We start from the raw sequence: 20,682 nt of genomic DNA, 5'->3' as shown, positions 1-20,682 counted from the left end.
CAGGGATGAAGACATTTAGCAACATGACACTGCTGCTTTAGCTGCTTCACTGGCCACCAACAGACTTCCAGGGCCAGTTAGAAATGCTAGCATTAATCTAAAAAGTTCAAAATGCCTTGGCTCATGTATACCTTCAGCATTGTCTTTTACAACCAGAATTGACTAAACCTGTTCATTCTTTCTGAGTGGAGAAGCTGAGCATCCCTAATCTGGGTAGAAGGGATAGGAGCCTAGAGATGGTCATTCTCATTGGTAGTCTTCACATTAAGGAGGAGCTTTCCACCTAAGATTCAAGGAGCCCACCATTATGTTTCTTTTTTTAAAGACTGATGATTATGGGCTGCCTTTCTGATATTGCCTATTTTATTTTGTCATGCTTTATTTATTATATTTTTCCTGGGATATTTTTAAAAAGAGATTGGGAGGAAATATATTCTTGTTTTATTGTATATAGGATATAGTTATTTAAACTGCCTAGAATCACTGGATTGGGCAGTATTCCAATTTTTACATACATACATACATCTAAAATTTCACTCATTACAAAGATTAAAAACAAAACCGAAAAGTTATTATCATGCTATTGTTACATTTAAAGTATAATAACAGACATTAGTAAGCTTTTGAAATGCAGGATTACTAAAAGTAGTAATTTTTACCAAGATATACAAAGGAAAATGACAGCTTTTTAAAAAGGTAGATCCTAACTGGGGTCAGTTGTGCTCCACAATTCCTTCATTAAAAAAATCAATCTAAAAGGAGTCATTTTAATGTTTTTAAGGACAGAAATATGGAGTTATTTTCATGTGCTGATGTCAGATCTTTGAAGTAGACCAGGTAAGGAAAGAGAAATAAGAAGGATTACAGAAATGCTACTTTATTGAGCTTTCCTCTGCCTCCTCTTATACCAGTCAGGGCAGTACTATTTCGAGTTTCTTTCTCAAGCCTTTCTCTTTCCCAGGCCTGAGTTGTCTTTTATTATCCTTTAATTGCTCCTACATTATTTCAACAAGGTTATCTCCACATTCCTCTATATCTAACTTCACAAAGAGAACAGGCATTCACAAGAAATGGCTATCCTATTCAGTATTTACTTAGCCAAAAAGTTAAGGAAAAAAACATCCAACCAGAAAATACATACACAGGAGACAATCCTGCAATGTCCTGAAGAGTAAATATTTCCTTGAATAGCATATGCTGATTGAAAGGCAGAATAGATACCTATTCTCAACAGAAATTTTAAAACAGCTCTCCAATTAGGGACGGTGTTGATAAAGATTCTTATATGCGATAGACTTGGGGACAGCCAACCATCAGATAATCTCCTAATTTGTAAACAAAAACAAAAAAACAAAATGGAGAGCAAGGCAGAGCCACAGGAATAGCTAAGCAGAATATTCTGTTGAACTGTGGAAAATATACTTGTGAAACTGCTGGCTTGAATTTTTCTACTGTACATAGATTCTCACACAGACCACTAAACCACCACTCAAAGGCCCCTACGGAGTCTACCCAAACATCAGCAAGAATGAAACAAAACATAAGTCTACACATATAAAAAATAAATATCTATATCCAGTATATGTTTTCAACCCACCACTGTTGCACATACATTCCATGCTACTAACTTCACCATTTGTGGTTTTAGACAAACATGTGGCAACTACTTGAACATTGTGTATTGTACAACATAGTGGGGAATGCATTTATCTCTAGCTTTGGAATATAAGGTTATTCTATTATCTTATGGTAATATTCTTCGGTTGTATTTAACAACATTTATATCTTATTTGGAAGCTCCATTGAAGTATCTACTTATGAGAAAGGTATAATCATTAGGGTCACATACCAACCCAGTAAGGTGTGAAAGTGGTGCAGTTTAATACCACTCATATTCTACTTTTATTTTAACTCAATGGTTAACATGCTGGGCAAGCCTGATGCTGGGCAATAGACAGCTTTCTGAATTCCTATACTGTATGTGCATGACGTGGTGGTTCTGTCTATTAGGTCAACAGGAATGAGAAGAGCTTTCAAGGTTATCACTTTCTATTGGAATTCCTTCTAATACATACATACATACATCTTTCTGGGCTTGACATTATTACTAATCTAACATATTTGAATAGAAACATTTGTTTCATTTCATTTCTGCATAAATATTTATTTTAACCTTTACATGAAAATGCATAGGTTTTTATGCATATTTTGCCTAATGTACACATATTTCTTAATATATACAGTTTAGCAAGTAGCTTTTCCTAATTTTCTGCATTTTATCTAATATATGCATTTTTTCAACATTTCTGTTCATGTTTGCTCAGAAAATCTCATTGCAAAATTCAGAAAAATGTGTCCCATACCAGTTCAGTGCACATAAATGTAATAGTTCACATTAAAATGGAGATTTTCTCCCCAATCCTTTCTATAAAATTATAACCTTCATCTCAACTGTGCATTGGCCATAGTTTTATCAATTTTCTTTATGTGTGCATGCGTGTATGCATGTATGTGTATGCACTTGTGTGTGTGTGTGATAGCTTGTTGTAGAATTCTTGTTTTCATCAGTCATTTTTTAAGCTCAAATCCTTCCATTTTCTTCTTATATAGAATTACACCCTCTAACACTGAGCAGTAACTGGAATGCAATTGGTTAAAGGCATGCAGCATTCAAATCCAAAGCAACCAATGGTGATTTGGGAATCTTTTTTTTTTAATCCATTGACTGTTCTTTAAAGAAGCTGTTCTTTTTCCTGGGCTTGCATGGTTGCTGTATAGGCTCAGGAAAATACCAAAATAGTATAAACTAGTAGAATTGGTATAGCATGAATACTTGGTCATTACTACTGCTTTACTTGCTATATAACAAGTGCTGTACATGAAGTAGGCTAAAGGCATGGGAGTCCTCAAATTTCCTTGTGCTGGAATGACCAAATAATATTTTACCAACTCACTCCCCCACCAATGAAAGTAGTAAGTACCAAAGTTGCAGCTTTAAGAATTACAAACAAGGAAGTGCCAAATAAGGTAAAATTCTGTAACAACTATTCTGATTTCTGTGAAATGATACTTACACTTACAGCAAAAGCAGCTTGGTAAGTGACTTCGGGTGGAAAGGTAAATGAAGGTCCTGTTGTTACTGGACTGCTGGGTGGTGGGGACACAATTAATCCTGTGGTACTAATGTGAACCTATTAAGAGCAGATAAATCAAACAGAATTAATGTGTCATCCAACAAATCCAATCATTCCATAAGTGAAAAATGTGAAGTACTTTTGCAACAATAATATTGGCTTTATACTTAATATACTACAAATGATTTCTAGTCTTAAATTTATATGCATTTCACTTTTAAGTACAAATGTATAATGTAACTGAATATTATGGTTAATATTTCTTGAGGTTTCCTTATGGGATTTATTAATGTGATTTTATCAATTTTATCAATATGATTTCTTCTTTTATGCATCACTATACTGAATAAAAAAACTCTGTGTACCTGACTGCAATTGCAGAATATAATTAAAAATGTAACTGTGATAACACTTTCAAATGACATTTTTAGCAAGCTTCATTATTTGTTTCTTCTAAGAATGGATTTCTAAAGGGCGGGGTTGGTTTGCTTTTCTCATACTTTGTCATAACATCTTGTAAACTATAATTAGCATTAATCAAATTTCTATTCTTTTATTCATTTATTCATTCATTTATTCTTCCAGCTGGCCAGCCAGCCAGCTAGCTTCTAGGTTACCCAACTCCAAAAACAATTATGGGCACCTTCACAAAGTTAAAAAGATAAAAACCAACATAATATTTAACAAATACAATCATCCCACAGGAACAATGAAAAAACAAACTTCCATATCACACTCCCCACCCCCAGAAGGGCCCACCAGACACTCTAACCCAAGGCCTGAGGAACAGCCACACTTTTAGGCTTGCTTGAAGATGGGTAGGGTGGGCACCAAAGCTTGGGAGGGGGGGGTAGTTTGTTCCAGAGGGCAAGTGCTGCAACAGAGATGGCCTGCTTCCTGGGTCCTGCTAGATGACATTGCTTCATGTTACCAAGCAAGCTGAAGCAAGCCAATGTGCAGGATGGGCAAATACTAACAGACATAGGCAGTCCCTCAGATACCAAGCCCTATGCCGTGTAGGCTTTATAGGTAATAACTAGCACTTTAGATTGCATCCGGAAGCTTACTGGTAACCAGTGCAGTTCATAAAGCAGAGGTGTTTTGTGGACATAGCAAGGCCTGCCCTTGTTCATGCTGCTGCATTCTGGGCCAGATGCAGTTGCACTCAGTGTGGTCTTCAAGGGCAGCTCCATACAGAATGAGTTGAAGACTACTTGCACCCACAGCCGCTGGTTCTCACAAGGATTGAGCTTGGGCCTCTTCTTCCTCATCCAGACCTCAACAGCCTCTAAGCATTAAGACAAGACCTTGACAGAGTTGCTTGACCAACCAGGGGTACATAAATAGCTATCATCTGCATATTGAGGATACCTGACCCCAAACTGACAAATGACTTCATTGAGCAGCCTCATGTAGATATTAAACAGGAGGGGTAAGCCCCATGGCACCCCACAAATCAAGGCCTTTGAACTTGACCTCTTCTCTCCCCCCAACACTGACTGAAACTGGCTGAAAAGGAAGTAGAAGAACCACAGCAATGAATGTGCCACTCTCATCCCAGTTCTACCACAGGTCATCAACAAGTGTGATCTTACTATGTCCCAGTCTAAAACCCTACTGAAAAGGGTCCAGCCCTCTATAGCTGCAGCCCAATTACTTCTCTACAACCTTCCTTCAAAACAGAGATTGGAAACTGGACAAAAGTTGCCAAAACAGTTGGATCCAACAATGGTCTCTTATGCAGGAGGTGCCACTTTCAAGGCTGGAGAACAATCCTTCTCTGAGGGAAGCCAATATCACTGTATGGACCAATTGCATGTCACCTCCCAAGCAATCTTCACCAGCTAGGAGGGACAAAGACCTAACAAACAGATGGCTAGGTTAGCAGTCCTGAGGATCCTGTCCACTTCACCTTCCCAGCTAACAAAGCAAGTTTGTGCCTCCATCACCTCAACTGGACTAGCCTGGTCAGAATTCCACTCCAAGCAATCAGAGAGTGACCTGACAGTGACAAAAGGCAGATGATAATTTCCTCTATCTTCAGATCATATTGCCCATGCAGGTCTTTGTTACGCAGACAGGTTGACTGACTATTCTTGACTAATCACTACATGATTAAGTCATGGAGGAGAATAGATTTATTGCACACCGACCTGGCATTTAATATCAGCAGCCAAAGACCAGGGCTATCAAGGATCCAATGATGTAGCATAGCAGTTGAATACAGAGGGTTGGAGTGGTGATCTCAGTGTGAGAAATCTCAGCCATCATGCCTGACGACACCATAAGTGGTCTAACTTTAAGTGTCCATAATACGTTCCCCTGCCCATGACTTCTCTAATAGCCACTGTAACAGCACCTTCCCTGAACTTTCCACCCATCACAGCCTCCCTTATGAACCCACCTCCACATTCCCAGGCCAGGAGGGAACCAACCACCCTACATCCACATCCACATCCACCTGCAAGCCACAACCAGCACCAAATGCTTCTTCTACCAACAGCCAGAATTCTAGGCTTGGGACAAAACTGAACAAGACAGACACCCCTCAACTATTTACTCCTCAGAAACCTCCAATTCCCCAGTCCAGCCCAGTCCAGTCCAGTCCAGTCCAGTCCAGTCCAGTCCGGGCTGAGAGTAAACTTGAGACCAGGCAGATGGTAGACAGCCCCATTCCTCAGAGATAGAAAAAAGTCCAGCCGAGTCAATACATCGGGCCCAAGACTAAGACAAATGTTGAATGAGCATGCAACTACCAGGCCCGGGCCAGAGATAAATCTCCCATGGATCCGCCCAACTCCCACAGATATAGCTTTAAGAAACCAGTTTCCAAGCCACAGTCCTATGCCAGGAGACCCAAAGGCCTTAAATGGAGATAAGAGTATTGCAGCCATTTCTCTTCCAACTGATCAAACTTGCTTCTGATACCACAGAAGCTCCAGTCTGCCTCCTGTCTGCCCCTTTCCAGTATTGCCTCTGACAGAGCCCACTGCCATCCAGGTTGAACTGCTACACTGAATTCCACCAGAGACCAAGCCTGTAACCAATTAGTCTACCTGGATGGTCTCTGCAGCTTAGTACTCTGATTATCCAAGTCCAGCACTCCTGAGTTTGGCCCTCTCCAACTCACTCCCAAGAAGTAGGTCTTTCTGCATCAATCTCCCATGAATAAACATTCGCTCACAATAACATCTTTCATTCATGGCTCAAGTATACCACTGGGTATGATACTATCTCATAATATAGTGCCATTCCCACAGGATAGTCTGTACCACATTACAAAAGGAATGCTTCCAGGCAGTTGAGGGTAGCCAACCTGCTTCTTGCACTAATAGTAAAGAACTTAAGTTTTGTTTTGTTTTTTTGGGTACACAATAAAATTGCTACTTTGTCTTCAAGGGAAGATAGTCTTGGAAAACTACCCAAATTCTCCCCCAATTCCCATTTTGTGAGGGATGAACAATCCTTCCAAACTGTTTATACGTGGAAGATACTAATCCAAAATTTAAAAGTACCTAATATTGTTCAAATTTAATTCAGGAAAAATCTATTTTACTCTTTAGTTGAGAACATTTAAAAGAAAACCTATTTAAACTGGGAAAAAAACCTTATGTAAAAAGCAAGAACAGCTGTCTTCAGATTATAGTACTTAACAATGCAAAATAGTCCCTTAATGAATAATTAAGGTTTGCTTGTGCATATTTTAATACAATTATAAAAATAATTTAGAGCAATAATTATACTCCATTTGTTTTGACAACCTTTTAAACTGTTCATTAAAAAGCTATGATATACCTTGATTTCCACTTATATCATGATTACCTGAGAAGGTGCACTGCAAGAAAGGCCGGTAAGCTCAGTTATTCGTGCTGCAGCAGTTGGATTACTGGAGCTGATGAGGACAGGAGGGCTGATTTCCATTGAGTGACGATTCTGAGAAGACTGTGAAGCCTTACTGGACATGGTAAGGGAGGTAAAAGAATGACGTTTTTTGGTGTTCTTCTTCGTATCAGTGTGCTTTTGCACTGAATTGCTATGGGATATACCAGAGGTGCCTTCTCCAGAATCTACTGTAGAAACTGAGGGTTTGTCCAGTTCAATAAGTTGCTTTGCTGTTGAGTTAAACTGCAAGACAATAACACTTCATAAATATTAATACTGTCATCTGATTAAAAGAAAAAAAATGTGCTAGCTAGTTCCACTTTAATTACATATAGTACATTAAGATGTATTTTTCTAACAGGCCTGAATGTATTGCAATTCATTATATTTGGCTACTCTATGTATATACTGTAAATGTGAGGAGAAATAGAATGCCACATCCGCTCATCTTTTTTCTTTATTCATTGTTTAAAAATATCGAAAAAAAATATCTGAAGTGAATTACTGCGATCACGTTTACACCTCTTTGGGACCAGAGCTAAATTAAACTTTATGTTTAATTATATTACAAAGTACAGCCACATACTGCTTGATTTCTGAATTACAGAAAACAGGATCCAAGTCTGTATGGTAGTATGCTCAGGAGATATGTACCTCTAATCCCTTGGGGTATAGATGGATGCAAAAAAAAGATGTCCTATACTTAGAAAATACACAAAAAGGGAATTTTAGCTGCAATTAAATATATTTAAATTGGCAGAATTTTACTTATTTTGTAAATTTAGAATATCTACAAGTAAAACTGAAGTTAAAAAAATTAAATATATTTTTAAAGAGCAAAATTAATGATAGGCTTCTAGAAAAAAATCACACACATACATATATACACACCACACACATAAATACAAAGACTGCAGGGTATCTGTAAATATCAACCCCTTTACTGCCAGTTATAAACTTGGAGGAAGAGTATGAGAAAGACATTGAATTAAATGCCCCTTTAAACAAATCTGTTCCAAGAGTCAAGCTTAACACTGTAAAAATCAGGGAGTTAGCAGATAAAGAAGCTGGAACAGATCTAAGCCAGATACTGTAATGTCTTCCTTGTCAGATAATGTACCAAGACTGTTGATCAGCAAGGCAACATTCTTGCACTGTTCTCCCTCAAAGAAGTGATGTTAATATAGTAGCACAAGTTATTAATGAAATCAGATTTAAACCATCAGTATGAAGATTTTTGTCTTTCATACCTTTAGCTAAAGATGTTCTTAAGATTAATTCCCACCCAAAGTAATGTTTCTTCTTATATGAGATTGTATAAATTTACAATCCTTCCTCATTATTTAATATGCCATATAACTTATGTCCTGATCTTTTCTTAACCAGTAAAATGTACTAGCAACATCTGCCTTGTTTATTTGAGCATAGCATATCACAGGGCCACTTTAGAAATTTAAACTAATATTTCTGAAATACAACAGTTTTTTAAAGTAGTATTCATGATATCTCTGTATTGTAATCACTGGCCTCATAGTCTATGAGGAAAACTGCATTACCAAATAATTTGTTCTTGTCAAACTTTCACTACTTCTTTGAATTCCTCTAAAACCTAGCACCCTGTTTTGTTTCTCTGATTCTTTTGTCCACTATCTACTTTAACTTATTTCAACAATTTTTAATCCTTTCCTGCTTACACAATTTTCTCTTTAGAAATATGTGGCTGCCCAATCATCTACCACGATTTCCCATTTTTTAGAATTACTCTGCTTTTCTGGCCTTTCAACCTACCCATCCTGATTCTTTCAATTTAGAAATATTCTCTTCAAATACTTTGTGTTCTGATCATTAAAATGATGATTGATCATCTGTGATATCAAGTGCCATTTCTTATAGTATGATGGAATCATCAAAATTAAGGCAATCAACTATTCATATCCTCTAATACATTATTAAGTCACTTAATTGTACAAGTATATCAAACTCTGGAATGCAGTGGAATTAAAATCTAAGATTGTATTGGGCATGACATTTTTATTTCTATTTTTTCAAGCTTAATTTTATTAAACTTACCTACTGACCCAGATTACCTAGCAAGCTTTCCTTTTTATTAAAATTCCTTTCTTTCCAGTTCTGTATAATCACTGTGTATTTAGCAATTATTATAGTGCAGTGCCCAGTGTAAGATTGGATAATAAACTGCATTAGTCCCCTATAATTTATCAAATTTCTTCCTTGAGAGTGCATCTGCTATAGCAGTTCTCATTTCCGCAATAAATATTAAAATCAAACTTCTGAAAAATCAGAATGGCCCAGAGCACCAATGCCTCATTTTCCTTTCATTTCTGGCTGGACAAGCTACTGCACAAAAAGATAGAGGTAAGCTTTGCTAAACCCATAATTTAGTTAGAGATTTTGTTAAGGATGTGAATAGTGTAATTTAAACTCAGGCTAAAACATTAAGCCTCATTTAAAGAGCACTGTAATAAACCATCCATTATAGCAGGAATAATACTGGCCAGATTATCAGTGTTGGAACTGAATATAGGATAATTCTGAACAATTTGCTTCCTAGGGAATCTAGGCAATCTCATGGGTATTATGTAATTAAAAACTCTAAAATATTCTGAATACCGAAGATTACTGTGGAAATTAGACAATATTCAAAAGTTACTAAAAATCAGTTGCATTGTATTATTTATTTCTTGATAAAGAGGTCAGCATCCATGTCTGTCATACAGATGACTGAGATTTGATTTCCTGATGAGAAGCTAAGGGCAATTCAGTGGTAGAGCCTAGGTTTGATCTCTGTATCTCCATAGAGATGCTGTTTAAAGAAGATACAGAAACAATGAACCCATATGAACTTCAGTACTAAGGTTAAATTCAACTCAATGTCTAAAAATGTCACTGTAGTGGAAATTTTGCACAGCTCACACATATTAATATTGAAAACTTATCATGATGTAATAAACTACAGACATTTGGAGCTGGCTTGTCTGTAGCCAAAAACATTATTAGCCACAGGGATAATGCCAGGGACTTGAAGATTTTATTTAGAAGCTAGCATACAATACATACTTTCAATAAATAGTTTCATTGTTAACAGTATACAAAATGAGTCATAATAAACTTTGATGTACATTAAACTTTAGATGTCCAAGTTTAGCTAAGACCAGAACAGCTTCAGCATTATTTTAGAGAATTATTGCTTTTAAATTATATCCTTTATTTAAATCAGATCTAGCTTTGTGTGGTTCAAAGTGACGAGAAAGTTTACCTATTCCAGCATAACACAACAACATCTATTTTAAATTATTACAGCTATATACAGTATTTCAATATATTAGACTGACAAGGCAAGTGAAGGCATGTCTCATATCTAATGCCACTGTTCTTATTAGAATATTTAGATATAATTATAGTCATTTAATTTCTTCAAAGGAATAAACTTTGAAGTTTATTCCTAAGCACAGGAGTAAACTAAGCATAGTTTAAATAAGCATAGGAGTAAACTAAAGAAACTAAAGAAAAAAAATCATTATTCCATTACTGTAATACTAAATAAATATTTTTAAATGGACAGAAACTATAATCCATCAGACACCAAAAATTCATTATGATTATCAGCTGCTGAACATGAGTAAATATGCAATGAGTGATCATTTTACAGTTCAAATGTAAGGCCTATTTTTCATGAAACTTTCTATCAATATTTCTTATTTCTATTATCAGTTTTGAATGAATATATGATAACATATATTACAAGTGAAGACTCATTACACGCCCTAATTTGCCTGTGGACTCTATAATAAATGTTTCAATTTGCTAAAAAATAAAGATAACATGTTGATTAAATTCTACAAATTTTCCATTTGTCCATATACTCTAAAGTGAAAGAAATTTAGAAAAAGTGATTGTATGTGTGTGTTCACATTAATTTAACATTAACAAAACTTAAGATTCTTTCACCTCAACATATGAAATAGGAAATATTCCAATTTTATCAGCCAACATTCCTTCAGCCCAATTTTCATCTACTCGGCGAATCACAGTCAGAATATCATCCTGAAATAAAAGAAGAAAATAAAAAGGTAGGAAAGTTTCCCAGTTCTAATTAAACATTTTATTTTAATTTTTTTGTCCTGACAAAGTAACATATTCAAACATATTGAGATTTTTCCAACAAAAGTCAATTTGCGTATTTTCAGATGAAAGTTTCTTTCTATAGTATGTTCTTATTATCACCTAAGTTTTGAAAGGCATCTCCGAAGTTAATCAATCATCCATCAGATGAAATCCTTGCTGAGTAACAACAGAACTGCTTTTTTTTTTCAGCATTAGAGCATACAACTCAATATATCTCGGTTCCGTTACTCATATGTTATATATTCTTAGTTATTGTTTTTTTAATGATTAGCCACAACACTCAGATATCAACTGTTCAATGTATATACATGCAATCTTCTTAGGGATTAATGAACCAGGAAATGTCAGTATCAGAAAATGTCCACAATAAAGACACTAAGAAAACTGCAAGCATAGAGCATGAATGAAGATTTTTTGGCTTTTAAGACATTGCTGGCTTTCATATCCCAGCATCATTCACCATTGGGTATACTGTCTGGGGCACCTGGGAGGTGTGAGTGTCTGTGTATTTGGAGGATCACAAAATAGAGGAATCATAAGCCTACTTTGCCCAATCAGCCCACACAATATAGACTCTAAAAGGCTCATGGTAAAATTACTCCTGGACCACGAAAGAATTCTAGCAAGCAAACTAAGTGTACCTTTAGAAATAAAATAGACTGCAGACAGCAAAAGACATATTGTAAAGAGATATACAGTATTTTCACAAAAAGCAATAGCATATACATTCTAATTTGTCTTGAAGGATCAATATGGTATAGCAGAGTGCTACTCTTGGAAAAGGAAGATGAGGTTCAAATACTATTTCTCTAAGATAACTTAAAGTTACAGTATACCTTTAATTTAAAGCATATAAGTATTTCACTTTCAGAAAAAGCATAAAAGAGCAAGATAAAAATTATAATAACATTTGATAGATGGGAAACCTGTAGATTAACAAGTATTTCCACATTCCTGAGACAATGTAAACACAGCTATATATTTTTACCTTTGAAAAGGGTAAACAATCCTTGTCAGCTTCCTTGTCTTTAACTTCAAAGTCATAAAGTGCTTTGCACTGAGGTGGAGGTTGAGGTAATGGTTTAATTATCTGGACAAAATTGGTAGGAAAAAATCCATGGATACCATTAACTTCTCCATGATACCAATTTTCATCAACTTGCCGACGTAATATGATGATGTCGCCTTTGCTGAATTTAAGATCTCCAGGCTCTTTCCCCTCATAGTTATATAATGCTTTGGCACAAGGTAACTGAGGTACACCCTACAGAAAGAAATCAGGTAATTTTTATAGTCACAAAATGTAAATAACCTACCCACATCTAAACGGAGGCAAATCTATCCACCATAAATGATGTACAGGAAGGATGAACAAGATATATTAACTTGCAACTGTAATTTACCCATCAGCTATTTTTAAAAGAAAAAAAAAGGATGAATACATATTATCTAAACCAATGGTTCTTAAACTGGGGGTAATTTGGGCATATCCTGTGGGTACCGGAGCAATTGTAATTGCTTGTTTATGAGTTGATGATCCAGCTTGGGACTGCTGCTACCTCTGCTTGTATAAAACAACAGAGTCTGCATTGTTGTTATTTTGGTGGGGGTAATGACATTATTTGAGACCAGGAAAAGGAGTATGGGTCAGTTTAAGAACTACTGATCTAAACTATATATTAAATAAACCAAGACTAATTATTTTGCAGAAAAAAGTATATTAAACCAATCCATTTATCATTAAGACTTCTCTCATGTACTTTGCAGCGTGAGAGGCAGTTCAGCATCATGGACTTCCACATTACAGGAGTGCATGTGAAAGCACTGTAACTACAGAGGGAAACTGGTGAATGTTATATATTTTTATTCTTAAAAAATCAACCTTCTTTTCTCCATTTTCATGATGAAGTGCTATCTATAGGACAGTGCATGCATGTAAAGGGACAGTAAAAAATGAGGGGCTGTGAGTGAAACAGCCTATATAATTCTATGCTACCCATAATAAAAACAAAAACTGATAGTGTTCAAAGTATGGAAAGAAGTATAGGCAATGACATGGATAATTGCAATTATACAGTAGAGAAAAGGAAAACACCCAGAGGCTGATTTGATGTCGAAGTCTGGAAAGTCCACGCTGTTTCAGTTTGCATCCCAAATTCCATCTTAGGTTTCTGATGACACAGACCCTATGGGACCTAGTGTTAATATGTTTTCTACTACAGATTAACGTTACTATGGTAACTAATCATTTTGGCTGGGTGAAGAGGTTGAATTTAATTGTCCCCTTTTCAGTTGTTAATTTTTGCACTGAGGGGGGGGAAGAACTTGCCTGGACTTGTTTTAGTTTCAGTTTCCCTTCTGCGTAGGCTTGCAGAGAGTATGCATCTGAGAGAAATCTCTCCTCTCAGCAAACAACCTTTAAATATGTTTGTTTTCTGTAAATAAAATTATTTTTATAGAAATGCCTGGTGTGTGACTTTTCTGATCTCTCCTGGGCCAAATGCTTTCCTAGCAATCTGCCAACAGGTTATGGGCCCAGTAAGCAGCCCAGTAAGCCCAGTAAAACCCAGAGAGAATAGAGAGATCAGCTCCACACCTCATGCACAATTTAAAGGCAGGTAGCAAAGACCTGTGAAGATTTTCTTTGGAGCCACCCGGAGATTTTCCAGCAACTGCCAGTCTACAGGACAAAGAAGCCAGCTGAGGTGACTTACAAAAGAAGGAAGAAGCCATGGCTACCTCCCAGCCCTCAGCGATGCCTCTGGAGCGCCTATCAGAGACCAACTATTTGAATTGGGCCCTGAAGATGGAGATGTATCTTCGCAGAGATAATCTTTGGCTGCCAATTGGTGAGCAAACCCCCCAAAATCCCAGTGCTGAATGGCTTAGGCAGGATGAGCGGGCTAGAGCCGCTATTATCCTGGGAGTTGAGGACAATCAGCTGGTCCATGTGTGAGGTATGCAGTCTGCAAAGCAACTTTGGGACGCTTTGAGAGACTTGTATGTAAAGGCAACAGCAGGGAGTAAAGTTACCCTGACAAAAAAGCTGTACAAAGCCTACCTTGCAGAAGGAGATAGCCTTCCTGAGCACCTGCATTATATTCAGCAGCTGTCTGTTGAGTTGCAGGAGAGAGGAATGGAATTTACACCTCTCACAAAATCCTATATCCTCCTGTCCTCACTGAATGAAACGTGGGACACACTGATTTGTGCCCTGGAGGCTATGCTTGAAGCAGACCTCACCCCATCGTATGTTACACAGCGCTTACTCGCTGAATGGGAGAAGAGAGAGGAAAGATCCCCCCCCCCCATCTCTTCTGGAAAGCTGCAGTACCAGAAAACAAGGGAAAAGGAGGGAAAGGAAGCTGATGCCACAGCACTAGCCAACCAGCGATGCTTCACTTGTGGTTCAGCTGGACATTTGCAGAAAGACTGTGCCTTGAGACCCAAGACTAGAAAGACAGAGAAGAAGACACAACGGCAACACAGAAGAAGGCTCTTCAGACAACCCAAATTGCACAGGTTGCTGAGAAGGGTAATTCTGATGTATGGGTGTTAGATTCTTGGGCCAATTATCATTTATGTAATTGTAAAAGCTCTTTTGTGTCACTGTCTAAAACTGAAAAACACAGTGTATCTTTGGCTGATGGGTCTGTGACCAAAATTACAAGGTGACTTGTATTTATCCTGCTTGGGAGAAACTGTAAAAGGTGTGTTGTATGTGCCACATTTACAATCAAACCTTTTATCTGTGGCACAATTGGCTGCAACAGGGTATGTCATAACATTTAAGAAAAATGGTTGTGAGATACGTAAAAATGGGAAATTGTGTGCTACTGGTATGTTAAAAGACTCCTTGTACATTGTGCAAAATGCAAGGAAGCCAAGCTGCAAGGCTGCAGTTGGCAACACTCGATATCATGACCAATGTGTACACCTGATGCAAAGAAGATTTGGTCATGCTAATTTCAAGTATATAGCACAAATGCCACAGCTGCGTGCTGACCTAAAGATAAAACCCTGTGACAAATACTTAGATTGTGTAGTTTGCAAAGAATGCAAAACACTAAAAGCTCCTGTGAGTAAGCACAGTGACAGAGTTACAACTAGACCTTTGGAAATTGTACACTCTGACATTATTGGTCCTTTTGCTCCAAGTTTTGGACAAGCAAGGTATGCAATGACCATAATTCATGATTTCTCCAGATACACATTTATCTACATCTTAAAACAGAAAGATGAGGCATTTGAGAAATTCAAAAGTTTTGTGACATGGGCAAATGGAAAATTCCCTAGGCCTGTATCTGCACTCCAATGTGACAGAGGAGGAGAGTACCTTTCTCACAAATTCAAAAGTTTCCTAGTGGAAAGGGGGATAGAACAAATTCTTTCTAACCCTTACACCCCTCAGCAAAATGGTGTTGCTGAAAGAAAGGGCAGAACCTTGCAAAATGCGATGGAATGCATGCTTAAAGATTCACATTTATCTTTTAAGTATTGGGGAGAGGCAATATCTACTGCCTGTTATGTACAAAACAGATTGTATAACTCTGTGATTCAGGACACTCCATTCCATTTGTTTTATGGTGTGAAACCAAAGGTAAACCATCTTAGAGTGTTTGGTAGCACTGCTTGGATTCATATTCCAAAACAACAGAGAAGGAAAGCAGGCCCCACAACAAAGAAAGCCATCTTTGTTGGCTATGAACAAAGCCAGAGGAGCTACAGGTTCATAATGGGAGAGAAATTGATAATTAGCAAAAGTGCTTCTTTTGCTGAACAAAACTGGGGGAGATTAAATTCTAGCTCTCCAGTTGATCTGACCACCACAAGAGAACAGCAAGGACTTGCTGATGATGATCTTTTGCCTGATGAGGACATTAAACCAGAAAAGCAAACTGAAGATCTGTCTGATGAGACAGATGCTTCTCAGGAAAGTGATGGGAGTCGAAATTTAAGCCCTGTATTACCTCGCAGATCTCAGAGGAGTAATAAAGGTGTTCCTCCATCATGTTTTTCAGGCTGAAACAGTAAAGGCATTTCACATATTCACAGAACCTGAGTCTTTAGAACAAGTGAATGCTTTACCTGAGATTGCACAAAATTGGCATTCTGCCATGCAACAGGAGTTAGCATCCTTGAAAGAAAATAAAACATGGAAACTGGTATATCTACCTCCCAATGAACGCTATCTAGGTTGTAGGTGGGTTTTCAAACTGAAAAGGGATGCTGATGGCAAAATCCAAAAATATAAAGCAAGGTTAGTTGCAAAAGGGTTCACTCAAAGGAAAGATTTAGACTTTGACAAGACTTTTGCACCAGTTACTAAAGGTGAATCAATTAGATTACTGTTAAAAATTGCTACACTCAAAGAACTGTCAGTTCACCACTATGACATTCAAACTGCATTTCTCTATGGTGATTTAGACCACACATTATACATGCAGCAACCCCCTGGCTATGAAAAAGGGGAGAATCTAGTCTGTGAACTGCAGAAGTCAATCTATGGGTTAAAACAAGCTGCTAGATCCTGGAACCAAAAATCAGATGAAAAACTGCAGAATTTTGGTTCTGAAAAAGGAAAAGCAGATCCATGTGTATATATGAAGAAAGACAAACAAGGCTGTATGTATCTGTGCATTTATGTTGATGATTTGCTGCTGTTCACACCAACAGAAAAACAAAGGCTTGATTTTGAAGCCTGCATGAAAAGCCATTTCACATTAAAAAGCCTTGGAACTGTAACCAATTACCTAGGTTTGGAAATACACAGGAAGAAGGATGGTAGCTTTCTGTTAAACCAAAGGGGAAATAATGTTCAAACATTGTGAATGGAAAGACAGAGTTGTTGTCATGAGTAAGGATGGCGAGCAGGGGGCTCCCATCCAGACTGTCAAGCGCATGCGTAGCACTGAGGAATTGGTCAGCCATTCAAAGAGACACAGATCGGGACCGCCTTAACCTTTGGGGTTTATATGTCTGGGTTTTCCCACGCTTCTTCAGTTTGTTAGGATTCCTGTTATGTACTAGCAATAAACATTAGAGACCAGTTCCTTGTCTCAGCGTGTTTCCTGGCTGTTAGGACAGTTGTCAAGGAAAATTGGTTTGCATCTTATTCTGTAGTATAAAAAGGGGAGTATTAATATGTTTTCTACTACAGATTAAGGTTACTATGGTAACTAATCATTTTGGCCGGGTGAAGAGGTTGAATTTAATTGTCCCCTTTTCAGTTGTTAATTTTTGCACCTGGGGGGAAGAACTTGCCTGGACTTGTTTTAGTTTGTTTCCCTTCTGTGTAGGCATGTAGACAGTTAAGCAGCTCTCACTGAGAGCCTGTAAGAATGCAGCAGCTTTTAAATATGTCTGTTTTCTGTAAGTAAAATTATTTTTACAGAAATGCCTGGTGTGTGACTTTTCTGATCTCTCCTGGGCCAAATGCTTTCCTAGCAATCTGCCAACACCAAGGACTAATGGCAAATCATCTCAACCACATGCATCAGCCAAATAAAGAGAAACTGCAGTTTGCTTTGCCTCCAATTGGCTTTTGTTTGAAATTGGCTACACTTGAAAGCTAAAGGGTAATACCAGCAATCAGGGGCCATCAGCCATCAGTCAGGAGCTCAAGGACTGTAGGAAGGTCACTGTTTCCAAGGTAATAATGACGGTGAAGAGTAGGAGCAGGTGTATGAAGGTTCCTTATCAGATATAACATTTATAAGAACTTTTTAAGAGCTCTTATGCCTACTTTTGTTTTATCCTTAGAATTTAGAGTCAAATGTAACTTGGAACAATATTGTTTGAGGCTACAAATATCAGCAAAACTATCTTAGAATGTATCTCCTACTCAGTAAGCAGCCAATTAAATATGCTGCTGCAAGGAGCTAGAAATATTATTGGAACTTAAGGGCAACAATGCTGTGATGAACAAATGAAGCCCCAACTTGTACAGAAAAAACATTCTAAGCATCTTCTGAGGTTCACATATTCATATATTATGTGAAATGGTCATTATGACCACCGAAAGGAACATTTTGTAGATGTCAAGCTAAAGAGGAACAGAAATATAAAATAGCTCACTAAAATTTTCACTGCAGATATCTACTTAGGTCAATAAACATTAGAGAATTTCTGTTCATACCAGGATGAAGCCTCTACAACAAAATTGTTAAACAAAATGAACAGGGAGCAATGAAAACAACTGGTAGTAAATTCCTCTCTTGGATTGAACATTCTAAGATCAAAACAAAACTAAGAAAAGTTTATTAGACTCAATTTTCAATCAACAAAATAAGACACACGCAACCATCTCCTGATGATACCATGTGGTTAAATAGTATTTATTATTATTATTCAATAGTATTAATTATTTATTATTCTCCCATTCATTTTCTCAGCAATTATAAAGACAGTGCATTTGCATTAATAAAAATGCAGTGGAGGATAAAATCCAGAATACAGTTTTATTTTATTACAATTATGTAATAGTGCCTGCATGCTTCTACTAAACAGACAAAAATGAAAAACACTACATTTGAACAGGAATAGAGTAGTAAAGATAAAATTCCATAGCATTTTCATTTTATATACACAGGCACCTTGCTATGTGCTTAAATCAAATTTTGATATTTTGATACTATAAACCTGAAATGTATATAGCAGATTAGAACAGAAATGATTGTCTATGTTTCAAATTTCAAGAAAATGGAAAAAACATTTCTTCTCAAGGTTGGTATTTCAAAAATTGTGAAATATTAACCATAAGCAGGATTTTAAATTAAAACCTGCAGGGTAATTCTAAGCTTAATGAAAATCTTACAGAAAAATGATGCCCTTTTTAAATATAATGTAGAAAATGTTCCCTGTTAGGAAAATGCACATATCCACTCAAATTCTCTTCAAAAATATTTTGCTGATTAAAGAAGATTAGGCTGTATTTAAAACGAAGAGATAGTTTCTTAAATCAAATATAAATTCTTCAGAGGAAAAGGCAGCCAAAAGGTTCACAATCCTTTATTATTATAAAGCTATTGGTAAAAGTTAAATAAAATATAGTATCCAGATGTAGAAATAAATTAAATATGAACTTGTCAGTTTATCAGAGATTCAGGAACAACAAAATCAATGAAAGAAATACATATGTAAGGCAAGCATGACACAAATAAAAGCGTTTTCAATATGACTTTTATAACTTTGTTAAAATTAATAAAGCAATAATTATTACTATTATTATATTACATTATTATTAAAAAATTGAAGACAGCTTGCAAAATTAAAATCTTCAGTCAATAAAAATAAATGTTAATAAAATTAACCCACTCATAATCTTAAACTAATAAATACAGTATTACAACACTAATAAAGTTATACAACATTCTATTAAAAATGTACTAGTGCCCAAAACTGAGAGATAGTTGACCTCATATGTGTTTGAAACTCAAAATGAGCTCAGTTTCTTTCTCCTGAATATGGAAGAATGTGATAAGTCTCTCACCCTCTACAATTTTGAAAAGGGTTGAAAGGAAGCCAGATGTCTTGCTCTTTCACAGTCTTTGCAAAATTAGAAAAATGAGTTCCTTTTGTCCTGAAAGGAAACTAGAGGAAAACTTTTTAGATTTAAAGGTAGTATCTGTCAACATCAACAATTCTACCATCTAGGTTGAATGTTAACCTACTATATGACATGTAGCTCTTAACAGGCACTAGACACAGAAAGAAAATATTACTTCTGGATTTTATATCACTACATTCATGGCATCACATTAATAAAATATGGATGTTCCCAGCAGCTGTATCAGAAATTAGATAATGCAAACAGAAATTTCAAGTAATTTATAGGATAATTTTCATGGAGTGCAGCAGCAATCATCATACACAGAAGCTGTTACAAATATAGAACACTATAAACAACAATATTCACATTCACACTTTACTGATACTAATACACCATTCTTACAGTAGAGCAGATCTGGTTTTAGGAAACCAAAAACAAAATACTGTCCACTTCCTTTCCTTTGGCCTCTTCTGTATAATAGTCAATGAAAATGCATTAAAAGTAACCTCTAATAAAATTTACGTCATTGTTTGAAACCTACAAAGAAAACCAGTATTTTCATAAGAACTATTACTTTTCCATAATTTTTTTCCAATAAAAGTACAAAGTTAACTTATATTCATATAAAGTTCTGGCTCCATGTCCTTCTGATGATTTCCATTTAATTAACCATTGACTTGTGCTGCATTTCTTGGTAACTACATTTATCCTATATAGGTCTTAGCTTTCTAGCTTTCTTTGTTTTGGAAGACAAGTTGGAGGCAGAAACACTAAAAACTATGTCTAACTCTGAACTGCATGGAATCTACCATAAATGTACTAAATTATGGGTGCACATTTGTTAAGCTTCAATTTTCTCACCCTAAGTTCCACCTCTACAAACAGAAAACTCAAGAACATCATTAGTAATTAACACAATATATTTGTTCTATATAGAGAAAATATAATCTCTGCATATAAAAATAGAAC

General features: G+C 36.4%; 1 protein-coding gene across 2 annotated transcripts in view; it reads right to left on the bottom strand.

Annotated features, from left to right (window-relative positions):
- The window catches only part of SH3RF1 (SH3 domain containing ring finger 1), a 58,845-nt gene that overhangs the window by 12,676 nt on the left and 25,487 nt on the right, over nucleotides 1-20,682 (bottom strand). Inside the window, exons 3-6 of one of the 2 annotated variants that reach the window (XM_063309747.1) lie at nucleotides 12,151-12,426; nucleotides 10,986-11,081; nucleotides 6,957-7,259; nucleotides 3,075-3,191 (exon numbers count right to left, since the gene is read on the bottom strand). In XM_063309747.1, the coding sequence (XP_063165817.1) occupies nucleotides 3,075-3,191; nucleotides 6,957-7,259; nucleotides 10,986-11,081; nucleotides 12,151-12,426 (792 nt within the window). The remainder of the gene's footprint in view (nucleotides 1-3,074; nucleotides 3,192-6,956; nucleotides 7,260-10,985; nucleotides 11,082-12,150; nucleotides 12,427-20,682) is intronic. The other variant, XM_063309749.1, reaches the window with a different exon arrangement.

Source organism: Candoia aspera, chromosome 8 (assembly GCF_035149785.1).
Source record: "Candoia aspera isolate rCanAsp1 chromosome 8, rCanAsp1.hap2, whole genome shotgun sequence".
NCBI lineage: Eukaryota > Metazoa > Chordata > Lepidosauria > Squamata > Boidae > Candoia > Candoia aspera.
The sequence above is the reverse complement of the archived record's forward strand: the minus strand, read 5'-3'. Positions and strand labels throughout refer to the sequence as shown.